Source organism: Pyxicephalus adspersus, chromosome 4 (genome assembly GCF_032062135.1).
Source record: "Pyxicephalus adspersus chromosome 4, UCB_Pads_2.0, whole genome shotgun sequence".
NCBI lineage: Eukaryota > Metazoa > Chordata > Amphibia > Anura > Pyxicephalidae > Pyxicephalus > Pyxicephalus adspersus.
In genome coordinates, this window is record NC_092861.1 from 122,117,383 (window position 1) to 122,139,583 (window position 22,201).

The 22,201-nt window shown below is 39.3% G+C and overlaps 2 protein-coding genes across 2 annotated transcripts in view; one reads left to right on the forward strand and one right to left on the reverse strand.

Annotated features, from left to right (window-relative positions):
- Window positions 1–1,377: 1,377 nt before the first annotated feature.
- Window positions 1,378–13,683, forward strand: CFAP36 (cilia and flagella associated protein 36). Its single transcript, XM_072410267.1, has 9 exons — window positions 1,378–1,800; window positions 4,108–4,209; window positions 5,763–5,877; window positions 6,963–7,050; window positions 7,557–7,599; window positions 7,687–7,762; window positions 9,091–9,251; window positions 11,286–11,435; window positions 12,430–13,683. Exons 1-9 carry the CDS (start codon window positions 1,495–1,497, stop codon window positions 12,517–12,519), a joined length of 1,131 nt encoding a protein of 376 aa, XP_072266368.1. The 5' UTR covers window positions 1,378–1,494; the 3' UTR covers window positions 12,520–13,683.
- Window positions 13,684–15,683: 2,000 nt separating this feature from the next.
- The window catches only part of PPP4R3B (protein phosphatase 4 regulatory subunit 3B), a 29,430-nt gene continuing 22,912 nt past the window's right edge, over window positions 15,684–22,201 (reverse strand). Inside the window, 6 exon segments of the mRNA XM_072409505.1 lie at window positions 15,684–17,347; window positions 17,680–17,882; window positions 19,163–19,347; window positions 20,762–20,901; window positions 21,420–21,589; window positions 21,766–21,924. Coding sequence (XP_072265606.1) covers window positions 17,243–17,347; window positions 17,680–17,882; window positions 19,163–19,347; window positions 20,762–20,901; window positions 21,420–21,589; window positions 21,766–21,924 — 962 coding nt within the window. The 3' untranslated portion in view covers window positions 15,684–17,242.

The window sequence follows — 22,201 nt, forward strand, 5'->3', positions numbered from 1 at the left end:
GGTAGGTACATGGTTTATGATGGGCACTAGGTAGGTAAATGGTTTATGTTGGGCACTAGGTAGATACATGGTGTATGTTGGGCACTAGGTAGGTAAATGGTTTATGTTGGGCACTAGGTAGATACATGGTGTATGTTGGGCACTAGGTAGATACATGGTGTATGTTGGGCACTAGGTAGGTAAATGGTTTATGTTGCGCACTAGGTAGTTACATATTGTCTGTTGGGCACTAGGTAGGTACATGGTTTATGATAGGCACTGGGTAGGTACATGGTGTATGTTGGACACTGGGAAGGTACGTGATTTATGTTGGGCACTAGGAAGGTACATGTTAGATGTTGGGCACTAGATAGGTACATGGTGTATGTTGAGCACTAGGTAGGTACATAGTGCATGTTAGGCACTGGGTAGGTACATGGTGTATGTTAGGCACTAGGTAGGTAAATGATGTATGTTGGGCACTGGGTAGGTACATGCTGTATGTTGGGCACTGGATAGGTACATGGTGTTGGCTGGACACAGGGTAGGTACATAGTTTATGTTGGGCACTAGGTAGGTACATTGTATATGTTGGGCACTAGGTAGGTACATGCTGTATGTTGGGGACCGGTAGGTACATGGTGTATGTTGGCCACTAGGTAGGTACATAGTGTGTTGTGCACTGGGTAGGTACACAGTGTTGGTTGGGCACTAGGTAGGTACATGGTGTATATTGGGCACTGGGTAGGTACATGGTGTATGTTGGGCACTGGGTAGGTACATGGTTTATGTTGGGCACTGGGTAGGTACATGGTATGTTGGGCACTGAGTAGGTACATGGTGTATATTGGGCACTAGGTAGGTACAAGGTGTATATTGGGCACTAGGTAGGTACATAGTGTATATTGGGCACTAGGTATGTACATGGTGTATATTGGGCACTAGGTAGGTACATAGTGTATATTGGGCACTAGGTATGTACATGGTGTATATTGGGCACTAGGTATGTACATGGTGTATATTGGGCACTAGGTATGTACATGGTGTATATTGGGCACTAGGTAGGTGGTTATGGTTAGACATCTGATTATAATAATAGAACTGTTGGTGTGACATGAGGACATGAAGTCCCCATTCAAGTAGGTCCATGAACATTCACCTCAGGTGACAACCCTGAGCATACATTGTCTATGTTCCTCCCTGCTGGTTCCCATTATCCCCTATTAAAGTGTTATAATGTCCTCCATAGGTCACCCCCTCACTGCTCGCTGTGTCAGGACAAGTCCCTGCATAGCCCAGTGTGAGGGCAGCCATGAGACACTACACAGGCTGATTAGACAGGGGGCGTGGTCCCGCCTGTGTTACTACACATCGCCATGACGTCGGTTGCCACGGATACGCATTCCGCCGTGACCCCTTGCGCGTTCCTGTTCTCACCCCCTTCCTTCATCCGGGCTCCTGGTTCTCCACACAGCGGGAGGAGCTGAGCGGCAGACGGCTGAGACAGGGGGCCCCATGGCGGAGGATGTGGAATGGGTGCTGGACAGTGTGCTGAGCTTCCTGAAATGTCCGCTGTGGACAGAGCCCGTCACCGACTTCATAGAACAGAAATGCTCAGGTAGCGGGGGAGGCGCTCACCCCACACTGCGCACCCACAATGCAGTGCGGGCCTCATACAGGGATGGGGTGCAGGGCGATGATTGCAGTGCTGTGTGTGAGCTCAGCATAGGTAGAAGCTTTGCATGCCAAGGTGATAAAGATGGAGCTTCCAGTATTGGACCAAGATTCCCCCATGCTGATCTTCTGGTTATTTTGGGTCAGTGAGCATTAAATCTGGAGTTCTGTACAGTATTACTGCAGCATGCAATACGTAGGTATGCCATAGGCCTTTCACAGGATTGTGCTGTCCTAATGCAATGTATTCCAGCATTATATACAACGCAGCGCCCTTCCATACTGGTAAGGGGGCCTTTAGGCAAAATCACATCATTATTAATATTAAACAGTTTTTTTTATAGTGCTAACATATTATGTAGCGCTGTACATTAAATAGAGGTTGAAAATGACAGATACAAACAATAGAGGAGGAGGGGTACCCTGTCCAGAAGAGCTTACAATCTAAGAGGTGGGGGAAGCAGCACACAATAGGAGTGAAGGCATCACATCTCAGTTACTGAAATTTACAAGTTGAAAATCCTAATTAATTTGCATCATGCAATTCATTAAAAATAAATTGACATAAGAATAGTCAATGGAAACTGCAATCGTTAACTCACAAAGGCCCGGATTCAACCTTGTAGAGAAATAAACCAAAATGATCAAACTTGCATGTTTCATCACAACAACTCATGGCTCAGTAGTGTGTATGGCCCCCCATGTGCCTGTGTGTACTCCCAGCAATGGGCATGCTCCTAATAAAACGGTGCCATGGGTGATGTGATCTCTTCCCAAATCTGGATCAGGGCATCACTCAGTTCCTGCACAGTCTATAGCAGGTGGTCCGGGGCTCTGCAGACCATGTCCCCCATACGTATCGTAGGCTCATGGCAGTGGAGGGGTATGTCTCTGGACACCTGTGATGGGAGAGTGGGCGGGTTCTGTCATTATGATGTAACCCTAGGGGGAAGTTTCTTCCTCTTTAAGTGACACACAGCTCTTCGTGCATGTGTGGTCTGGAGCCAGTAAATTTAGTGGTCTGAAAAGGTTGGTGACCACTGATGTATGGCATTACTTGGCGGAGTCAGATGAACCGATACATAGTGTCCCAGAGGGTCTCTATTGGACTCAGGTCTGGAGAATGTGGGGGCCAGTGAGTGGCATTAAAGCCTTCATCATTCATCCAGAGACAGTCTACACATTTTGGCCACATGAGGCTGAGCATTATCCTGCACATGGAGAAACTTGGGCCGCACCGTACTAGTAAATGTCTGACAATGAGTCTTAGGATTCTATCCCGGTACCTAACAACTAATAGGGTACCATTCCCTAGAACATGGGGGTTGCAAAAGCCATGACCACAAGCCATGAAGTGTTTGTACTGTATTGCAGCTGGCTCAGGGCTTTTCTATTGAAGTGGTTTGAAGAGCTGAGCTGTGGAACTATCTGATCTCTGTGCTGGTGAAGATGCTTAACCTCCCCAAACATTTCCCCAGGTCATCGGCTTTATTCACTAGAAACTTCTAAAGGGACCCTGGATGGTCAGCATGGTGGCTCAGTGGTTAGCACTCTGGGGTCCCAGGTTCGAATCTCCAGCCCGGGGAACTTTCTACATGGAGTTCGCAGGTTCTCCCTGTGTTTGTGTTGGTTTCCTCCCACATCCCAAAAACATGCAGTTAGGTTAGGTGGCTTCCCCCCAGACCTGACCTTAGACTGTGGTAATGACATATGACTATGGTAGAGACATTAGATCGTGGGCCCCTTTGAGAGACAGTTAGTGACATGACTATGGACTTTGTACAGCGCTGCATAATAGCCGATTATCGGGCGATAAAAATCTGCCGTGTGTACGTAGCTTTAGGCTACATACACACGTCAGATGATTCTAGTCTGATTATTGCCTCAGGGCTGATATTGGACGGGAATCTGGCATGTGTATAGCGCTCTTTGTTCATGGATCCGTGCTGGTGGATCCACGAATGATGAACGATCATATTGAAAGTAAAGGTCACTCCATCATTCTCCTCCTCCCCTCTCCATAGAGCAGAACAGCACTGTATGTACAGCACTGGTTCATGCATTGTGCAGTCTTTTATCATTGGAAAGGATCCATCGACAATTATCACACGTGTGTACCCAGCCTTAGGCCTTATTCACACTATAAGAATTTGCTTTGCTGTGCAAGACAGAAGTGTGTGCAGCAGTATGTTGTAGCAATGCACTTCATCACATATAGTAAGAATGTTACACACTGCGTTCTATGCAATGCCTGATTTTCCTATTTATCACTGTGTGGTGTATTGCTCTGTACTGTATACAATTTACACAAAGTCTTATACCACCAATATACCACTTTGGTTTAGTAGGTGCATAAATTATAACACATCTGTATATATCTGCTAATAGATTTGTGTTTATATCTCCAACCAATGTGCAGAGCTATATGATTTACAATGTAACATGTTTCCACAGGTAGAAAAGCTGCTACAGGGGCATCTGAATGAAATTGGGATTAAAGAGGAGCAATTTCATGAAGCATGTACAGCACCTTTCGCTCGTTCTCCTGAAGTTCAGGTGACCTTCTTATGTAGTTATGTTTTTAATCAGATGTTCCGCTCTCTGTCTGTATGCTAGTTGTCTCCTTTAATCAGCCAGGCAAGGGGAAAATGGTGACATCTGCCAAAATTTGGATATTTGCTCACTTTGGTGTGAATATGGGCAGCACAGTAGTTCAGAGGTTAGCACTCCAGTCTTTGCAGCTCTATGTCCCAGGTTTGAATCTCAGCCAGGGCACTGTCTGCATGGAGTTTGCAGGTACTCTCCGTGTTTGCTTGGGTTTTCTCCGGGTACTCCCGTTTCCTCCCACATCCCAAAAACATGCAGTTAGGTTTATTGGCTTCCACCTAAAATTGACCTTATACTCTATTAATGACATATGACTATGGTAGGAACATTAGATTGTGAGCCCCATTGGAGGACAGCTAGTGACATGACTATGGGTTTTGTAAATCGCTGTGTAATATGTTGGCGCTATATAAATACTGGAAATTATTAATAATATCCTTTCTGGTCTTTGTGTCTCATATACATAAGTGAGGGAAAATGTTACCTAATAAAATACTAATAATACTAAAATAAACCTGTCAGCGGTTCCAAGTTTTGTTCACTGTAAAACCAAACTGCATTGGAGTTCCTGTTAGGTGTAGATGGAGAATATCAACCATTCTGTTATGTAGTATGTGTGACAGCACATAAATAATGCACATAAAATAAATAATAATGTTAATATACATTCTTTATATGTAGGTAATTTCGTCCAGAAAAGTGAATTTTTGTTGACCTAAAGATAAAAGAAAAAAAAAGTCCACAGTATGCCAGCGTGTTTGTAAAGTACTATAATGCTTTCCGGAAAGTCTTTGCCAGAGAGAGGATAATGTAGATTAGGAGATAATACTATTGTAATCTGCCCATTGACCCTATTTATGTTAATCTGCAAGGAAGATGATTTATGTTGTTATCTTTTGATATGCTATAAACACATACTGAGTGAGGCACTGGAGACATTGTAGATATGAATATTAACTCCTCACGTGCTTTATTTTTTAAGATTTTGTATGCTTAATTTCTTTTACCCACTCTAAACCCTGGATTATACTGCTATGGTGCATTTTTCATGAACTCATCATTATGTTCTTTGTTACCATTAGACTGGCTCTTTAACACAGATCTAAAGATATGATCAATACTAACAGTTTAATAATTGTTATACCTAATTGTAATTATCAAAATGAATCTAGGTTTCCTGTTTCATGACAGTTAGAGCTATCGGGCATTATGATTTATACATTTCCAATATTGTTATTACCATACAAATTGAGTAAAAGAATAGAATTGTCATCCAGGGGATTAGCCATGTATAAAAGTCCTCTACCTGCTTCTTTATCACTAGCTATGCACCAGTTAAAATACAACCAGGAGGTAAAGAGGTGAACATGGAACCCATGTATGTGGATTTGTTATTTTTAAAGAATCATAAAAGCTTTTGTAGAACTTGTTTACAACCAGAAAAAAAATTGTATTCAGTAAAGTTTTGTTTGAGGCTACAACGTTTTTGTTCTTACTTATAGAATATATTGCAACCTGTGTTAGCTGTAGAAGATTTTGTAAATTTTAAAGAAATGATGCTGCAGAAGAATATCGAACTACAGTTACACGCAATTCAAATAATTCAGCAAAGAAATGGTAACATTATGTTTTTTCTATAATTTTGTCACATAAATAACTAATGCCATTATATTTTGTAACTGGTATTAGTATGGGATATGAAAAAAAAGAGTTTTATTGTCTAAACAGCAGTTTGGGATTGTATTCTGGACAGTTGTGGAGATTGTAAATCTGGCTGTGATGTGAGTTGCAGGGATTTTTAACGTGGGCTGCTGAGAATTCTCAATCATTTTCCATAATTCCAACATGCAAAATTACTAGAATTAGGTAAACAACCTGCCTCAGAGGTAGTACTTACCAGTCTCTTTCTGCATGTTCTTTTCTCTATTGTTGCCAAAAAACAATCCCATTGGTGCTTGTGTATCCAATATGTGATGTCTTTGGCCAGGATTACAGCTAGTTCTAATTTTTTTAATCTCTCAGACCCCTTTTTGGCTTCTGAAAGGGTATCAAAACCCAAACATTGGACAAAAATTACAGCTTGTCTGCCTTGCTGATGTGTTGTCAGCACTTTTTTTCAGATTTTTAAATCTTTTATATTTATTTCTGTTCCTGGATGGCTATGCTCACTGCTCTGCTGTATTTATGTGGGCTGCCATGGTTGTCACTACTGCACTTCAAACTTGTGTTCATCATGGTTTTGTGTTTCAGCTCATTGGAAGTAGCAAGTTTACCAGGTTGTTTCTGTACTAGCTGAAAACATTCTAAGCCTGAAAATGCAAAAGAAGCCACCACAGCTTATAGCTTGCAAACTCCAGTATATTACATTTTTGTTTTTAAAGCAAAACATTTTTTTCCAGAAAATACTGTTAATGTACATGTACAGTATGCATACTCCTAGTATGCACAGGAGGGACATTGTCTTCTGCATCTAGGTCTATTCTCCGTGGTGCAGTTTTGGTGTAAGGAAAAGAGTTTGGTTCCACACTGTATGGTACATGTGCTGAGCAGTGTAAGCAAAAAAAGAAAAAAACAACAAAAAGCCATCAGCAGGAGAAAATGATTTTGTATGTCTTCTTGTTGCTTTTTGTTTTTTGAATTTAGTTCCCTTTTTGAGTCACATTTCAGATCTCCTAAGTGTTTTCTTTCTGTTTTCTGTGCAGGTGTGCTTCCAGAATGTTTGCAGAATGGTACCGATATCATTTCTGACCTTGAACAGCAAGAGATGAGACTGCTAACTGAAGCATTGAGGTAAATGGCTTTTCTGTATGTAGTGAGCAAGGAAAGAGTGGTGAATGGTAAAACAACACTGCCTAATACAACTGATAGTGTGTTTTAGAAATATGCAGAAATGTACGTTCTGGAATTTCACTTGCGGCAGCTTTCAGTACCCTTTTGTTGGGATTGCTCTGATGCATGACACATTGCACTTATTGTATGTTCACTGTCTTTGGGATAACCTGGGTGTCATACACCCCAAAAGACATCTTGTGAAATAAAAATACTGTAGTAGGAGGCTTTTTCTAAATTAAATCAACATGTAACTTAGAATCAGACTTTTACCTTGTTTTTGGTAAGGTGTAAGGCAAGAAGAGATATTCAATCCTATTAATTTGCATATGAAACTTTAAAGTGTTATTTTTTTTAAAATTAGGAAGAGCAACTAATATATAAGAATGTACAGCGTTGCGTAGTATGTTGGCGCTATATAAATCCTGTTTATTAATAATAATCCTGCTTATTTTTTTATCTTTCAGGATATCAAAGGAAGAATATGAGCTTGAACAGTTACGCAGGACGGTGAGTTAAATGTTTAAGTAAATATTAAGAAAAAAAAAATCAAGAAAACCCTTAGCGGCTTTTGTCATTTTATTGTATTGTTTTCAGGAAAGAAAGACAGCCAGTTTAATAGACAATCCCTCCAAAACTTCCATTACTGCTGCAGTCACAACAACACAGAAAGGTAATAATATACAAATGTTCTTTAACATGGGGAGCACAGACATTCAGTTGGTTTGACTTTTTCTGGGTGATCTTTATTGTTCTTCATAAATATATACATACTCTGATATAACTTTTTTATGCACTCATTATTGTAAGAAAACATGTACTAAGAGAAATATGTCAATTACCAGTGCTGATCTTCTGGAATGTCTCATGCCTGGTTGTCTCTGATATTTGCAGTTACCTACCTCATCAGCAGCATGTATTCATTATTGGTAGTCATAGGTGATCAATGGCAGCCCCTAACATTGTTTTTTCAGTTTTATTAACATTGACAATGTGATTGTGATGCTTGGGTACCATCTTGTAGCGCAAATAGTTGTTCCTCTGAGCAGGATCATCAAATCATTGACATGATGCTGACTTGTAGTAGGAGTGCACCAGCCACAGTGTAGTAAAGTGAAGGTGGTGGAAAGGAATTAGGCTTCATATCTCTGAAATATATTTGAACATTGAACATACTGAACATTGATAAATCATTGCTTGACATTTTATCTATACTACATTTATACCTTGACTATGGCAGTTCTGGCTATTATACAGGTGTTATTTTTTTGTACACAAGGTTAAAGTGTTATAATAAATTTAACATACAATACAACTTAGTTGATTAGAATGAAGTTGTTATAGGGTTTATTGTCTATTAGATGTATTTTTCAGCTGGCAGTCTTCTAATTTCAGACCTACTCTAGATACACCTAGGTGGTTGTGTGTTTCACGGATCCTAAGTTGTACATAAAGAATATTTCAGTGTTACAGCATATGAAAAATAGTTATAATTTATCCCTTCCCCCAGCTATCTCTGTACATCGCAGGATGAGTTCTGCAATGGTGACATAACAGGAGGAATTATACATGTAGTAACAAGAGGTTAACAATGTTTTCCACTGCTTCAGTGGAACAACCATATTTATCCCATGCGTGCCCTTCTCTCACTAACTAAAAACCTCACTGCTATGGAGAATTTATACAGGATACCCTATACCCCTACTCACATAACTTTTACTGTTTTTAGTATTCAAGGATGTAGAATATTTTTCAGGCATTTCACTTACCTTAAAGTATTAGGTTTTTGAGCAGTGGTGGATCAGATTAGTTATTTTTAACCCTAAGTGTTGCTTGCCATCAGGCAAACCTTCTACTTTAAATGCACAGGTTTGCTCTGTGTTATTTCAATCAGTAACCTAAGGTCATACTGTAAATGTATTGCTTACTAAACTTGCTTTTAAATTCTGTATTCTGAAACGTCTGTTTATGTATGGATTTCTAAACTGGTTTTATTTTCAACAGAAACTCTGTATTTGGAATCCAAAAAAGAGCCCTTAAAAATAGAGGAACATCCTTACAAATCTTCAGCTACTCAAGTTAAAGAGCTGAGTAGCACGGAAGCTGCTGAGGCTTGGATGGAGCAAGCAAGGAAAGAGGCTGGCATAAAGGGTTCTGCCACTGTGGGTACTTTTTGTATTTACTGCCTATACTGAGACATTGTGCTAGCTGCCACTTCTGACCTGGTTCTAAAAAAATACTTGTTGCCTGGTTGGTGTTCTGATCCTCTGCCTATATTACCTTGTGAACCACTGACTGAGAATGAACCATGCAGTTCAGGTACTAACCGTCCTAACTAGCACACAGATATTTTGGTGCTTGTTTTGGATGTATGACTAACACTACTGAAGCAAAAAGATCCCCTTTACTGCCAGGCAATTAGCATGTTTTAGTATGAGTTCAGCAATTGGCATTTACATATTCTCTCAGTGCTAAGTCCACAATATCAGCCTAAGAAGCGTCTAAAGTAACAATAGTGCTGGGGCACAGGTACCTTACACAAATTTCAAATAGGTTTACTAGTCTTTAGATTAATCACTTCCCTTAAAGTCATGATAATTCTCACCTTCTCCTGTTCTATCCACAATTCCCTGTCTTTAGCTGTCAAATGTCAAAACCTCAGTTTGAATGACAGGCAGTGAGGCTTTACTTTAAATGAATGTTCAGGCCGTGTTTAGAGCCTAGGATTTAGGGGTTATGGGCTGATTCAATAGCTAACATAGGTGGTATAAGTAATTTTAAGGCAAGGTCAGGTCCGCTATAAGCTGATCATACATGCACCAGTTGGAATACAGTTGAACCCCAGTTATCCGGAACTCAGATAACTGAAAAATTCAGATAACCGGCACCCGACAGCTCCGCTTTCTTGATTGCTCCTGCAGCCTTAGCAGAGCTGTGGCATGTGTTCTGCATCCAAGAACACATACCACAGCCCCGATAGGGCTGCAGGAGCAATCAAAGCGGAGCTGTAGGGAGAGCAGAGTTACGCTGATTGCTCCGCTTTGTGATTGGCTGAGGAAAGGGAACCCCTAATGAAGCTTGAGCTATCATCAGGGTTACCCTTTTCTCAGCCATTCGGCACTAGATGTGAATGGGGACAAGGAATATACCTTTGTTAACCCGAAACTACACTTACCCAGAATCGGCTATTCCCCATTGGTGCCAGATAACCGGTTCTACTGTGTATGGTGAAAGTTAGTCAGTATTCTAAACCATCAATGTCTATATAGAACTTGATAGTTCAGAATACTGACATTAACTTATGACTCACTGTCACTGACTCACCATACACAGATGGCCTGATTTATTAAAGCTCTCAAAGGCTGGAGAGGATACACTTTCATCAGTGAAGCTGGGTGATCCTGCAAACCTGCAATGGATCTGGTCCAGGATTTAAAACATTTGCTAACAAATAGCAAATGATTTTGAAGAAATACATGCCAGGTTTGCTGAATCATCCAGGTTTACTGATGAGTGTATCCTCTGCAGCCTTGGAGAGCTTTAATAAATCGGGCTTAGATTGTCAGGAATTCTCCCAGTTGCTGCTCTTGGGCTATACCACATGGCGATGGCTTATGAATATTCATCTCTACATTGTCAGCAAAACTAAACAATAAATCTGTTGAAAATTTGCAACCTTCTGAACCTGCATGATGTCATAGGAGTTTAATAGCATTCAGTTGGTGACCTGATTCTGATTTACACTGTTTGATGAAAACCAAAAAAAAGGACTTTGTTCATGTGTAAAGGAATGGAGCTGTCTTCTTCATAGAAATTCAGTGTCATGCATGAGATCTATTTTTGTTAAATTACCTGCAATAGTTAAAGTTTAGCAGCGAGTTTTGTGTTCCTCATTGAACTGAAGGCAACAAAAGTAATGTGATTAAATAGCACAAGACCTGTATCTCAATACATGACCATCCATAGATACATTGTCTGGGCCCTATAGCACTACAGTACAGCCAGGATTGTTGGCTAATGTTTTACCTTGGTAGTAGAGTTTGAGCGGGTCGCTGCTGTATGATCCTAAATTTAGTAGCTTTAGGGGTATTGTTGAATTTTTTTGCAAGCATGATTTTTTAAATAAGGGTCCACTTTTTTTTTGTTGATTTTTTAAACTACAGCCTTAAAAAAGTGTTTATTCATTTTCTGCCCAGAGCTTGACACAGGTGGAAAAGGAACAGCTCAGAGAACGTGCGGAATACCTGAAAAAGAGAAGAGCTGAGCTTCTATCTAGAAAGCAAGACTCAAAGAAAAAAACTCACATCCCTGAAGAGTGTAAAGAAAAGGCCCAATGTTCCAGACAGGTAACTTACTAAAACAATAGGTTATGAAATCTCTAATTTAGAATCAAAGCCCTAAGTGTATAAGGGGAGTACAGAGGAATCTTCAACCCACAATATATGAGCTGCCTTAGCAGGCTCTGGGACCATTCTAAATGCAGAGTTTTTTTTTTCTTTGATGTAAAGCCATTAAGAACATTAAAACCTGTATATACTTGGTATGTTAGGAACCTGGAAGCTAACCAAAGAGTAATAAAATGAAATAAATCCCAAATGTGTCTCTAGGTAGGGGGCAATAAGATACGTTTAAAACAAACCACCGAAAAAAATTTACTAAGGTGAGTTAAATTTCAGTAAAGTTCCAATGTTCCCAGCAATGTCCCCATCACCATGCATTCACAGAAAGCCCAATAGTTTAGTGCCAATGACGGGTACTGCTCTGAAGGTGAGCTGTATCCTCCCTACAAGTGATGCACTATTCTTGTTTTGTATGCTCACGTCTCACCTTGGCCACTTACCAAGGCTTTTAGGACAAGGAAGGTGATGACTCAGTTTTGACTTTAAAAGATAACTGTACTTTCAAATAAACTATAGGTTTCCTTCTTCTGACCTAAACTAATCCTCTGTACAGAATCATTCACGTTAACCCATTTACATTCAGTGACATCTGTGCAGTAAACCTAGGACCTGACCTGCCCCGATAGTCTATGGGGCCCTATTGCAAAGGATCCCCTGGATGCGAACAAAAGAGGTGGCTGATGGGTAACACTATATCACTGTAGCTACAGCATTGACGAGGGCGAGGTGATTTAGATTGGAGGGGGGTGGTGGTGTCACAGGATGTCTACACTTCAAAATACAGATACTCAGATATCTTTTAGAACAATCTCTATCAGGCTGTATATATCTGTGAAGGTGTCAGGCATGTCTACATGTTTAGGTTTCTAAAACAAAAATTGAATTGGAAGAAAAAGTTTAACATGTATGTGGACAGCGCATTCATTTATTTATTTTGCAGGAAAAGGAGATGGATGAAGAAGAAAAGAAAAACTTACAGAGAAGAAAACAGTTAGCTGAAAAACTTAAAGAAGAAGTTATTAATAAATAAGGCCGCTGATGCTCTGCACATTTCTTCCATATATTCTATTGCCAAAGCTAAGCATGTGTACATGAGATATATATGTATACACACATATTTATATGCCTTTAATATTTAATCACTTTCTAGGAAATATTCTCATACAAAGAAACCTGCAGCTGAACATGACAATAAGTACCTATTACACATACACACAGGGGCAGCCTTGTTTTGCTAAACTAATGTTTAGACTACTAATTACTGAAAAATGTTTAATTTCCAGGGTAAAAGCTTCAAATGATGCTCTGGCTTCAGCCATCAAAAAGGCAATTTGTGATATAGTTGGTATACATTACTTTTTGCCATTAATGTAGTAGTTTACATTAAAGTATACAGTAAGAATTGGTGAAGTCCATCAATCCCATTTTGCATTTATTCTGACTTGGTCTTTTAATGCAGCTCAGTAATGTTATATGCTGTGTAGAAGAGCCAGTTACACAGACCTGCAAAACGAGACAGCCATTGTGGTGAATATTTTCTACTAGAGTTAGGAAATACAGTTTGGTCATGACTATGTACCCGGGCTGTGGGACAGTTAGGGAGTTTCAAGCTAAGGAGCTTATGACTTTTCCTCAGTAAATGTGTATTTATCTCTCCTGAGGCCTGGTGCTTTTATATGGAGTATTGCAAGAGGCTGGTAACAAGTCTATCGCAGGTGCTTATACTAGTTACAATTGAAAATACATCTCAATAATAATGCATTTTATTTGCTGTTTAGATAGAAATAAAGCTTCTTTAAAAATGGTTGTGTTAAAAGAAATGTCCTATATGATTCCTATTTTGTGCATTCATTAAACCCGTTGCAATGCCTGCAAACTACAGTTAGTTTTACTGTCAGCTATATGCTGCAAAATACTTTTTTTTAGTTTAACTACAATTGTAATAATTTAGTTTGGATTATTAGAGCCATTCATGACAGACCTGATAGCTTTCAACAAGGCTGCTCTTGGTGCAAGCAACTATTCTGCTACAAGGAGGTAATAAAGTTTTAGTATTATAAATGATGCCACTTCTTTTCATTTCAACACACTGGGGTTTAAGGGGAACTTGTAGGCAAAAAAAGGTCTTGGGATAATGTTTATTGCCAGAGGTGTTTTATGTTGCCATTTTATAAATAAAATATAATAATATTTATGTCTGTGTGTTACTCATTACTGCTCATTCTTATGTTACTAGTTTTGCTACTGGCAAATAAAACACGAATATACGATTAGAACAACTGTTAGTAGTAAGACCTTAATCCAATAGAAAACTTTTGAGGTGACATCAAAATGCTGTTTGAGGCAAAACAAAGAAACGTGTGTTCAATCACCCTGGGATAGAATACCTGTTCCCTGGTGCCAGACGTTGGTTGAATCCATGGAACACAAAGGTGCAGCAGTTCTCAGAAACAGCGGTTATAAAACAAATATTTCAGTGACTGAAAAACAAAACCTTAAAACATTTTCAGTTTACACTGTGAATGTTTGTATAGATGAATGCAGACGCCTTTATATTGAACAACCTAATATCCCCTTTTCTTTACTTTCTGTAAAGGAATAACAAATGCATTTGTATGTATGGAAATAAAACCGAATATAAAGATTTTGAGCTTTATTCACTTTTCTAAACAGATTGCTATTATTCTGAACACAACTATAGGTGCTAACGTTAGTTATACAAATGGTTTTTGTAATGTCTGAGGTATCACCAGCCCCTTCCTTGTGGTTACAATGCAGGCACTCCCTTGATCAGACATCACAAAGTTGTGTAATCTATGTGTGCGTAAAATAACATCTTGGAAGCTTGTATTTCTGTACTTGGTATTTTCACTGTCAGTTGCTGTAAGCATTAATATTAAAGGGACAAATGCAGAAAATAGCAGGACATGTTCATCAAAGAGAGAATCTTGACTAAAATGTATATTTTACTGCAATTATGGTGGAAAAGTTTTACCAAAAAATCAACGTATGAAGGCAAAGGTTTATCAAAGTGGGATTGTTACAGTGAATGTCAATTTGGGCAGACCCCTAAATGGTGATATGAAAATAAAACAATGGCAAGTAGTTTTGACTTATGAACACTGCACAATAGTCCAATATTTATTGTATCAAATTCATGGTATTGAAGATTAGTCCTACCACCCTGTACTTTTCATCACTTCCTACCTAGGAAGCCTTATGGAAATTTGTTTTCTGTTTTAGCATCTTCTTATACTTTATGGGCACCAAAATATACACTGCATCTGAGAGGCCCTGTAATCTGCAGATTCAGAAAAATAGAATGTATTTCTCTAGTAGTTTATTGCAGGACACAGAACTAGGATGATAAATTCTGGACACCTCTTCAGACATTAGGTGGTGCTACCACCCCCTCCACTTCTTAAACACAGTTGGTCTTACTATGACTGGCCTTGTCCTGCCGGGACCTGGATGTCCACTTCCACTAGTGCAGCCCAGGACTACTACCACCACCAGCAGGCAAAGCAGTACAGTACAGACAGTATGAGCATGGCATTAAGATAGAAAAAGTGGAAAGCTTTAAAAGTGCTAGAAGCCAAAACACTGGTCCAGACCCAGCTTTAAAAAGAATGAGAATAAGCCTAGCAACAGTATAATCCTCTAATACACATGGTTAAAACATGAAGTTCTGCTTGAACATCCAATCTACCTTTGGCCACTGGTGAGACTTCTGGTTCCTCCAAGGTTGATATAAATCACTGTGGTTGCTTGGTCTGACTGAATCCAGATCAGATGACCAATCAGTGGGATCATTCAACACTGCAGAGTCCAGTTGTCGAAAGCTTCAGTATGTGGATCTGGAGATGAGACTCCTCTGACCACCAAGGTGTCCCAAGATTCCTCCACACTCCTACAATCAAGTTGTGCTTCTCAATGAAAGAGAAAATACCATTACTTAATGGTTTACTCAAAGCTAGTATGAGCTAGGTTTCACCTTCTAAACTCTGCCATTCTATCTCCTCTGCTCACCTATATGAATTTTTATGGATGCATCACACAAGAGTACGAGACAGATATATAGTGATGGAATGGGAGATGTTCATAACAAAAGCCCGTTTTATATCCCCTATAATACCATTTGATAGAAACCAATACAAAATCAATCCTACACATCAAATGAAACAAAACCAAGACTTTTTGGAATTACAGGGTCACATTTTAATTCCTGAATTTTACAGTTCAGCATTAATATCACCACATGTATACAAATGGTGTAGAACAAGTACAGTGGTATTTCATACAAAATAAACTTCTGTTTTCTTATGGAAAAAAGAACTATACTTCATATCTACACAGACAGCCCAACTTTCCAACCAATAGCTAAAATTATAATTAAAACTACAAAATCTCCAAAATTGGGAAACTGCTCCAAACTATTTCCGAAGGAAACAGAATTGCTGATGTGAGAGGGAGAGTGAGGACTGAGGCTGTCCCAGGTATGTCTGTAAATAAAGGAATAAACTTCAGCATGATCTCAGATCATATAAGGGTGGATAATAAATTATTTACAGGTTGGATGCTGCTTTTAAAAACAAAAAGAAAAAGAAGTGTCCCTCAACCACCAAGTCATTGATAATTCTAATCCATTTACATCCATGGAATGTGCTGTGGATTCCTATGTATAAAATGACGGGATAAAAAGCAGCTGTCACACCCTTTGCTGAAGATACTTGGAGCTGCATATATCAGTCTCAGTGTTACTGAACAAAATGGCTGATGTAACTCTTTGCTTGCGGTGTTAACCCTTTGGTATAGTTTAATCACAGCCATGGTGAATTCAGTCCTAAATGTATAGTATGGAAAAAAAAAAAAAAACACAGCTATGATGTTGACAAACCAAGGGAGTTGACAGAAAGCAATAGAACACAACATATACACATTGTTCATGTAAGTAACATAAAACTTAACACTGCAAGAGATTGAGGCACTGGTAAGGAGGCCGATCGGGCAGTTTCCAGACTAAAATTCGGAAGCTACTGATCCTTGGCATCAGTATTTGTGGAAGTGCAGTTATGCAGGACGGGCTACTTATTACATCTGTCTGTTCATTAGATTTTTTTTAATAAAATACACACTGAAAAGATTCTTCGTTCTCTTTAAAACTTAACATGCACTACAATGTGTCATCCCCCTCCCAACCCTACCACTCCAGGCGGGAATTGAATTTACAAAGAATGGTCCCGAGGTTATACTTCCATTGTGTTTTTTCTTTTGCCTTTAGTGATAGATTTCCTTCCCTTATTTTTTTTTCTTATTTTTTTTTTATTTTTAAATATAAAATAGGCAACTGATAAAACACTATGGCCAGCACCATTAAAAAAAACTAAGATTACCAGTATGCAACTGAAAGCTCTCCGCTTTTTATTTCATCTAGTCGACATACATTAAGGGTAACCCTGCAATATTAAAATTAGATGTCCTTCTAAATGATCCATTCCTTCCCCATCCCAGACACAAGATGCTCGAGTTGCACTGAAGCAATCATCTTGGTTGTTGTTGCTAACCCATCACTTATACCCCTTTTAACCCTACAAGGATTCGCTGGAAGGGCTCCCAGGAAAGCTTGGCTTCGACAACGTTCTAGCGGAGTTTGGCTACTTCCATATTGTTTAAGGGAAATTGTCCTGACTCGCACTAAACCCTCAGACATCAGTTGCTGTGTTAACCCACAACTAATGTTGATGAGTACATTTTTAAGATCCAAGCCGTGGTCTTTTTCTTGGGGATGCATCTTCTTCCTCTTCCTCCTCCTCTTCTTCATCATCAGGATAATCCACCAAACCGATTAGACTTCCCTGCTAAAAAAACAAAAAAAAAAAGTTAAAGCACACACACATTACATCTTCTGAATAGTCCAAAAACTTTGTTCTCCCCCTCTTCCACCCAAACCGTTTATTAAAATCTAGATTTGAAGATATATTTAAAAAAAAAAAAAAAAAATGAGCTTTGCTAAATGTGTCTTGTATCTTTATTTAGGTTTAGGGTCAAGTAACTTGTAACTTTGTCATCCTTAAGCTGTTTATCTTGTCTGCTACTTTCTAGTATTTTCATCTCCGCCCACTGCATTCCATCACTGCAAACACGTATCACTTGAAGCTTGCGATCAGCCTGCAGGTAAATGAAGCCTTACCTTGGCAGATGCTACGGTGGTAGTTAAGCTGATGTTTTTGGAAGATGAGCCATTAGAACCTGCTGCTGGTGTCTGAGCTGCCACTGATTTACTATTCGCAGAATTTGCTCCATTAGCTGAACTGCCCGAGTGAGAAAAAGTGAACTTGAAACCTCCTACTGAAGTCCTTTTAAGAAGATTTTCCTTGTCTTCGCTCTCCTTACCTAAAAAAACAATAGAAAAAAAGAAAACCATTTTATGATCAGAAAATAGGAATTTCAGGATATTTTACTCCCTCCTACCCAGCATATGCTCACTTTTTCATCTCTCCCCCACAACTCTTGTTTTCCCACTGGGAGTATAGTGAAATACTGGACATTTCTGCCTTAAGTGCCTGACTCGCTGTTTTGTCAAATGCGGGTGGGGTACGGAGTCCACAAGTCCTATTGGAGTGCCATTTCAAGAACAAAGCTTCAAAATAAAACACCTCAACCAAGTTCTACAGTTTGTAAAGAAACAATTCTACCATCAATGTTAAGAAAAGAAGGAAGAGATACTATATTGCGGGTAAATGTATGGTTCATGTGTGGATTAGTAAGGGGGGGGAGACTCAAAACAAATCTTGTCTAAATCTACGAAAGAAAAAAACAAAAACAAAAATGCATGCTGCACTACAGGCTATCCTTAGTGTTAAAACATCTCGTCATGTACAGACCCCCAATGAGATGTTTTTCCTTAATACAGGTTAGTTGCAGAGGTCCTTTACAACCAAGCCCTGTATAAGGGCAATATCCTTCAGTGGAAATACCTGTGCCTGGTGGGATGTTTGAACAATGGTTTACACAAATACAGTTAGGTCCATAAATATTTGGACAGAGACAACTTTTAAATGAAACAACTCAGATGCAGTTGAACTGCAGAGTTTCAGCTTTAATTCAGTGGGTTGAACAAAAAGATTGCAAAAAAAAAATAAAAAAAATTGTGAGGAACTAAAGCCTTTTTTTTTTTTCCTTTGAGTGAATTGCCCAATTACTTTTGAGTCCCTAAAATGAAGTGATTGTGTAAAAAAACAAAAACAAAACCGCTGTAGTTCCTCTTATTTTCATGCAATATTTTTGTTCAACCCATTGAATTAAAGCTGAAATACTGCAGTTCAACTGCAGTAATGTAATGTACAAAACCAAAATTCGAGAAAGTTGTCCAAATATTTATGGACCTAACTGTAGTAGTTATGTGGTAACCTGCATTCTTTGCGTTAGGTCTCCCTTTAATGTATTGTGGTTGGATCACAAGTGGCCCATAAATGAGGTCCACACTCCAGCAGGGTACTTTGCACCTAGTTTAGCTTGGTGATCTGGAATTTTTTATCCAATATTGTGCTCCAAAGTGAATTCTGCATGAAATGTTTAGGAAAATACCCAGCACTGAGTGCTGCATCAGATACATCAGAAAAATGCCTGTACTTTTTTCAGTACAGTAACTCTTTTTAAAAACAAGTTCTGACCTTTTTTTGTTTCCATGAATTTCTCGTAACTGTCAGGAAAGTCGTCCTCCGCTTTAGACTTTTCAACAGGCGGTACAACAGCTTCACCCTCTTCATCCTCATCTTCATTGAACCATAACTCTTCATCTTCATCCAGCGCTCTGGCATCCCTACGAAATCTGTTGCTGCGCAGTATGGATGGTACACTGTACACAATATAAAGAACACCCAGTGTTACCGAAACCTAAAAATCATAAATACCAGAAAGCGTATCTAAAGCCAATGCCTTTGGCTAGTCCTGGATTGAGTAGAGGTAGTTAGAAATGTTGCATATCAACTTTCATAGAATATCTTTGGAAACTTGGAGGGACTAAACTCAAAATTCCCCAAAACACAAAAAATACACTTACCTTCAATCCTGCACGCAGGGCAGTCCAATCTATCCAGAGGTCTCTTCCATCGGGTCCCACGTCCGGGCACTGTCATCTTTTTCCAGGTTCTTTTTTCTACGTCACCCCACCCAGGCGCAAGATCAGGTGACGTAGATTGTAAAAAACTTGCCGATTTCACTGAGCATGCATGAGGTTAACAATTTTGTTCCCCTTTTCACAAAAAGGCTCCTTCTGCGCATGCAAAAAGGAGCACTCAAGAGCCTCCCGGGTTGCGTGACACAGATATCCTGAGAGGCTTGCGCTCCCATTCAATTTCGATCGCCTAGGCCAGGGGTCATCAAATTTTTTGGCTGCTAGGCCATTTCAGGGGTGGGCGGGAACACACTAGGCCGGACTCTCTCTGGAGTCTTGGGCTAATGGCTCTGCCCCCCCACTAGGAACTGCCCCTGAAGAGAATTCCCTCTCCTTTGCAATGCATACGGAGGAGAGGGAATGTTCCCTATTTACCCCGGCCTGCATAAAAAAACGTCTGCCGCCGGGGTAAATAGGGAACATTCCCTCTCCTCCGTATGCATTGCGGAGGAGAGGTTAGGCCAGGACAAACTACCGGCAAGGCCGTATCTGGCCTAAAGGCTGGAGTTTGCTGACCTCCGGCCTAGGCAATCAAGAATTGGGGGGGAGGGAGGGGGATTTTGATTTTCAAAGTTTCCTTCTAAAATGGCATTAAGCCATAAATAACAAGCCATGTGACTGGTTTCACGTGTATATATTTTTCAAGATGTGTTTATAGAAAAATTAAAAATGTAACTTATATGCAATGTTATGTATTGAAAATAGGTGTGCATTTGAATGGCCATCAGTGCACACTGACGAGGAGCCATAAAAGTTGTTTTGTAGCATGTGACTTGCTGTAAGAAACAATGGGGTAACCATTATTTTGCTATGAAAACAGCATAGAATGCTGCCCTCTGGAGGCCATACTAAAAAAAGCAATAGGTAATTGAAAGGGGAAAAAAAAAAAAAACTGGGGCTGCATCCCTCTCCACGGATTTAATGCAAACTGCACATTAAACTGTGTCTCCGAAATACACATGAAAATCAGTCTTGCACTCAAAAAAGTTACTGCAATTCTCAAAAAATATAAAAATCAAATATTTTCCGATATGCCATTTTCACAGAAATTAGTTTCTACTATTACTAATAAAGATAAAAAACACATCAGACTGACCTGTTCAGTTTCTGATTTTGGCGATCTTTCTCTTGCTCATACTTCGTTTTCAGCCCCTTGAAGGTTTGAACATATTCAATTGACTCGAGAGCCTTGTAGAAATTTTCAACTATATGTGCAGTCAGAGATTTTATATCCTCCTGGAAGGGTAGGGGAAAAAAAATTCAAAAACCCATGTTATGGAGAAAACAAAGTTGCTTTTATTTCTCTATCCCTAGCAATAAAGGAAATTAGCCATGATTTGCCTGGCACCAGGGTATGATGGAGCATACAAGTTATCCGAAGTGACGTTCTGGGATACTTATTATTACATAAAGTCTAAAGCACTGCATAAACTACAACTCCAGGGAAAAGCGCTGTCCCTTCTGCAACAACTATTCCTACTTGCCTGATCACTACCCGTTTGTCAGCTGAAAATCAGGGTACAAAAGAAAAGGAAGAAGATGGGGAGGGCGCCTTTGACAAAAAGGGACAGGCAAGAATCCCCATTTGATGTTTAACTGTGGTAACACAAGTATAAATCCCACACATCTCTGTTCATGGTTAGCTAAGTGCACAGCATACCTTAGGTGACAGATTAAAGTCATCCCAACACCAGAAATGTGAAAAAGTGGATTCATGATTATGAGAAACTCATTAATGATTACAGAATACTCACCACTCTGATAAATTCGAATAGTTCTATTATAGCGGAGTTCAGTAGGTTGTATCTAGTACCATTGTCCAGAAGGGCATTAATGACTGGCTCAAAAAGGTTTCCTTTTATGATGTAGCGGTTGTAGAATTCATCTTTCAAGCCAATAATCCTTCTCATGAAACGTAAGGCGCCTATGGGGTGAAATACAAATATAATAGGAATTAAAGACTACTAAATACCTGAAAAAATGGTTATACTATAATTTTTAGCTTCAACTATTGTTGGAGATTAACTAGTTTACTGTCAAACATGGCAAACAGTAAGACTGGATTAGAAAAGGCAGTTCAAAAAAGATTTGTAAACTTACAGAGAGCTAAAAAGGTATGTTTAGAATTCATCAGTATTAACACTCTTCTGAGCAGATCCTTGTTCATGATATAATTTTTAATGTGGTACGTATGGTGCTCCACACAAAATGTCAGTAATTCCAAGATTAATGCAAGCAGCTGGGCTGTCTGATAGTTATCTGCAAAAAACACAAGAATGAGGTTATTAGGCAACAGAAAAAGTTCCAGATGATTGAGACTTTGTTTAGAAGAAAACACAACATTGTGGTCCCATTTCCCAGTCCACCTAAGCCTTGTCCCAATTCTTATTTACAAGAAGAAAGAGATACAAGTTAATCTTCATTCTTATTTATGAATTCAAAATATGGTTGTGCTAACCCCTTTAGGATCATATATTAACCCCCCTAGCGTTCTAATTCTGTCATTTTTTGATGCAAAAAGTGATCCTTTTTTTTT

Bases quoted from the DNA above. Each gene is read 5' to 3' on its own strand.
- CFAP36 (XM_072410267.1), top strand. From the start codon at position 1,495: ATGGCGGAGGATGTGGAATGGGTGCTGGACAGTGTGCTGAGCTTCCTG. The intron at 7,600-7,686 runs GTGAGTTAAATG...TATTGTTTTCAG, and splicing joins TTGAACAGTTACGCAGGACG to GAAAGAAAGACAGCCAGTTT. The intron at 9,252-11,285 runs GTGGGTACTTTT...TTTTCTGCCCAG, and splicing joins GCATAAAGGGTTCTGCCACT to AGCTTGACACAGGTGGAAAA.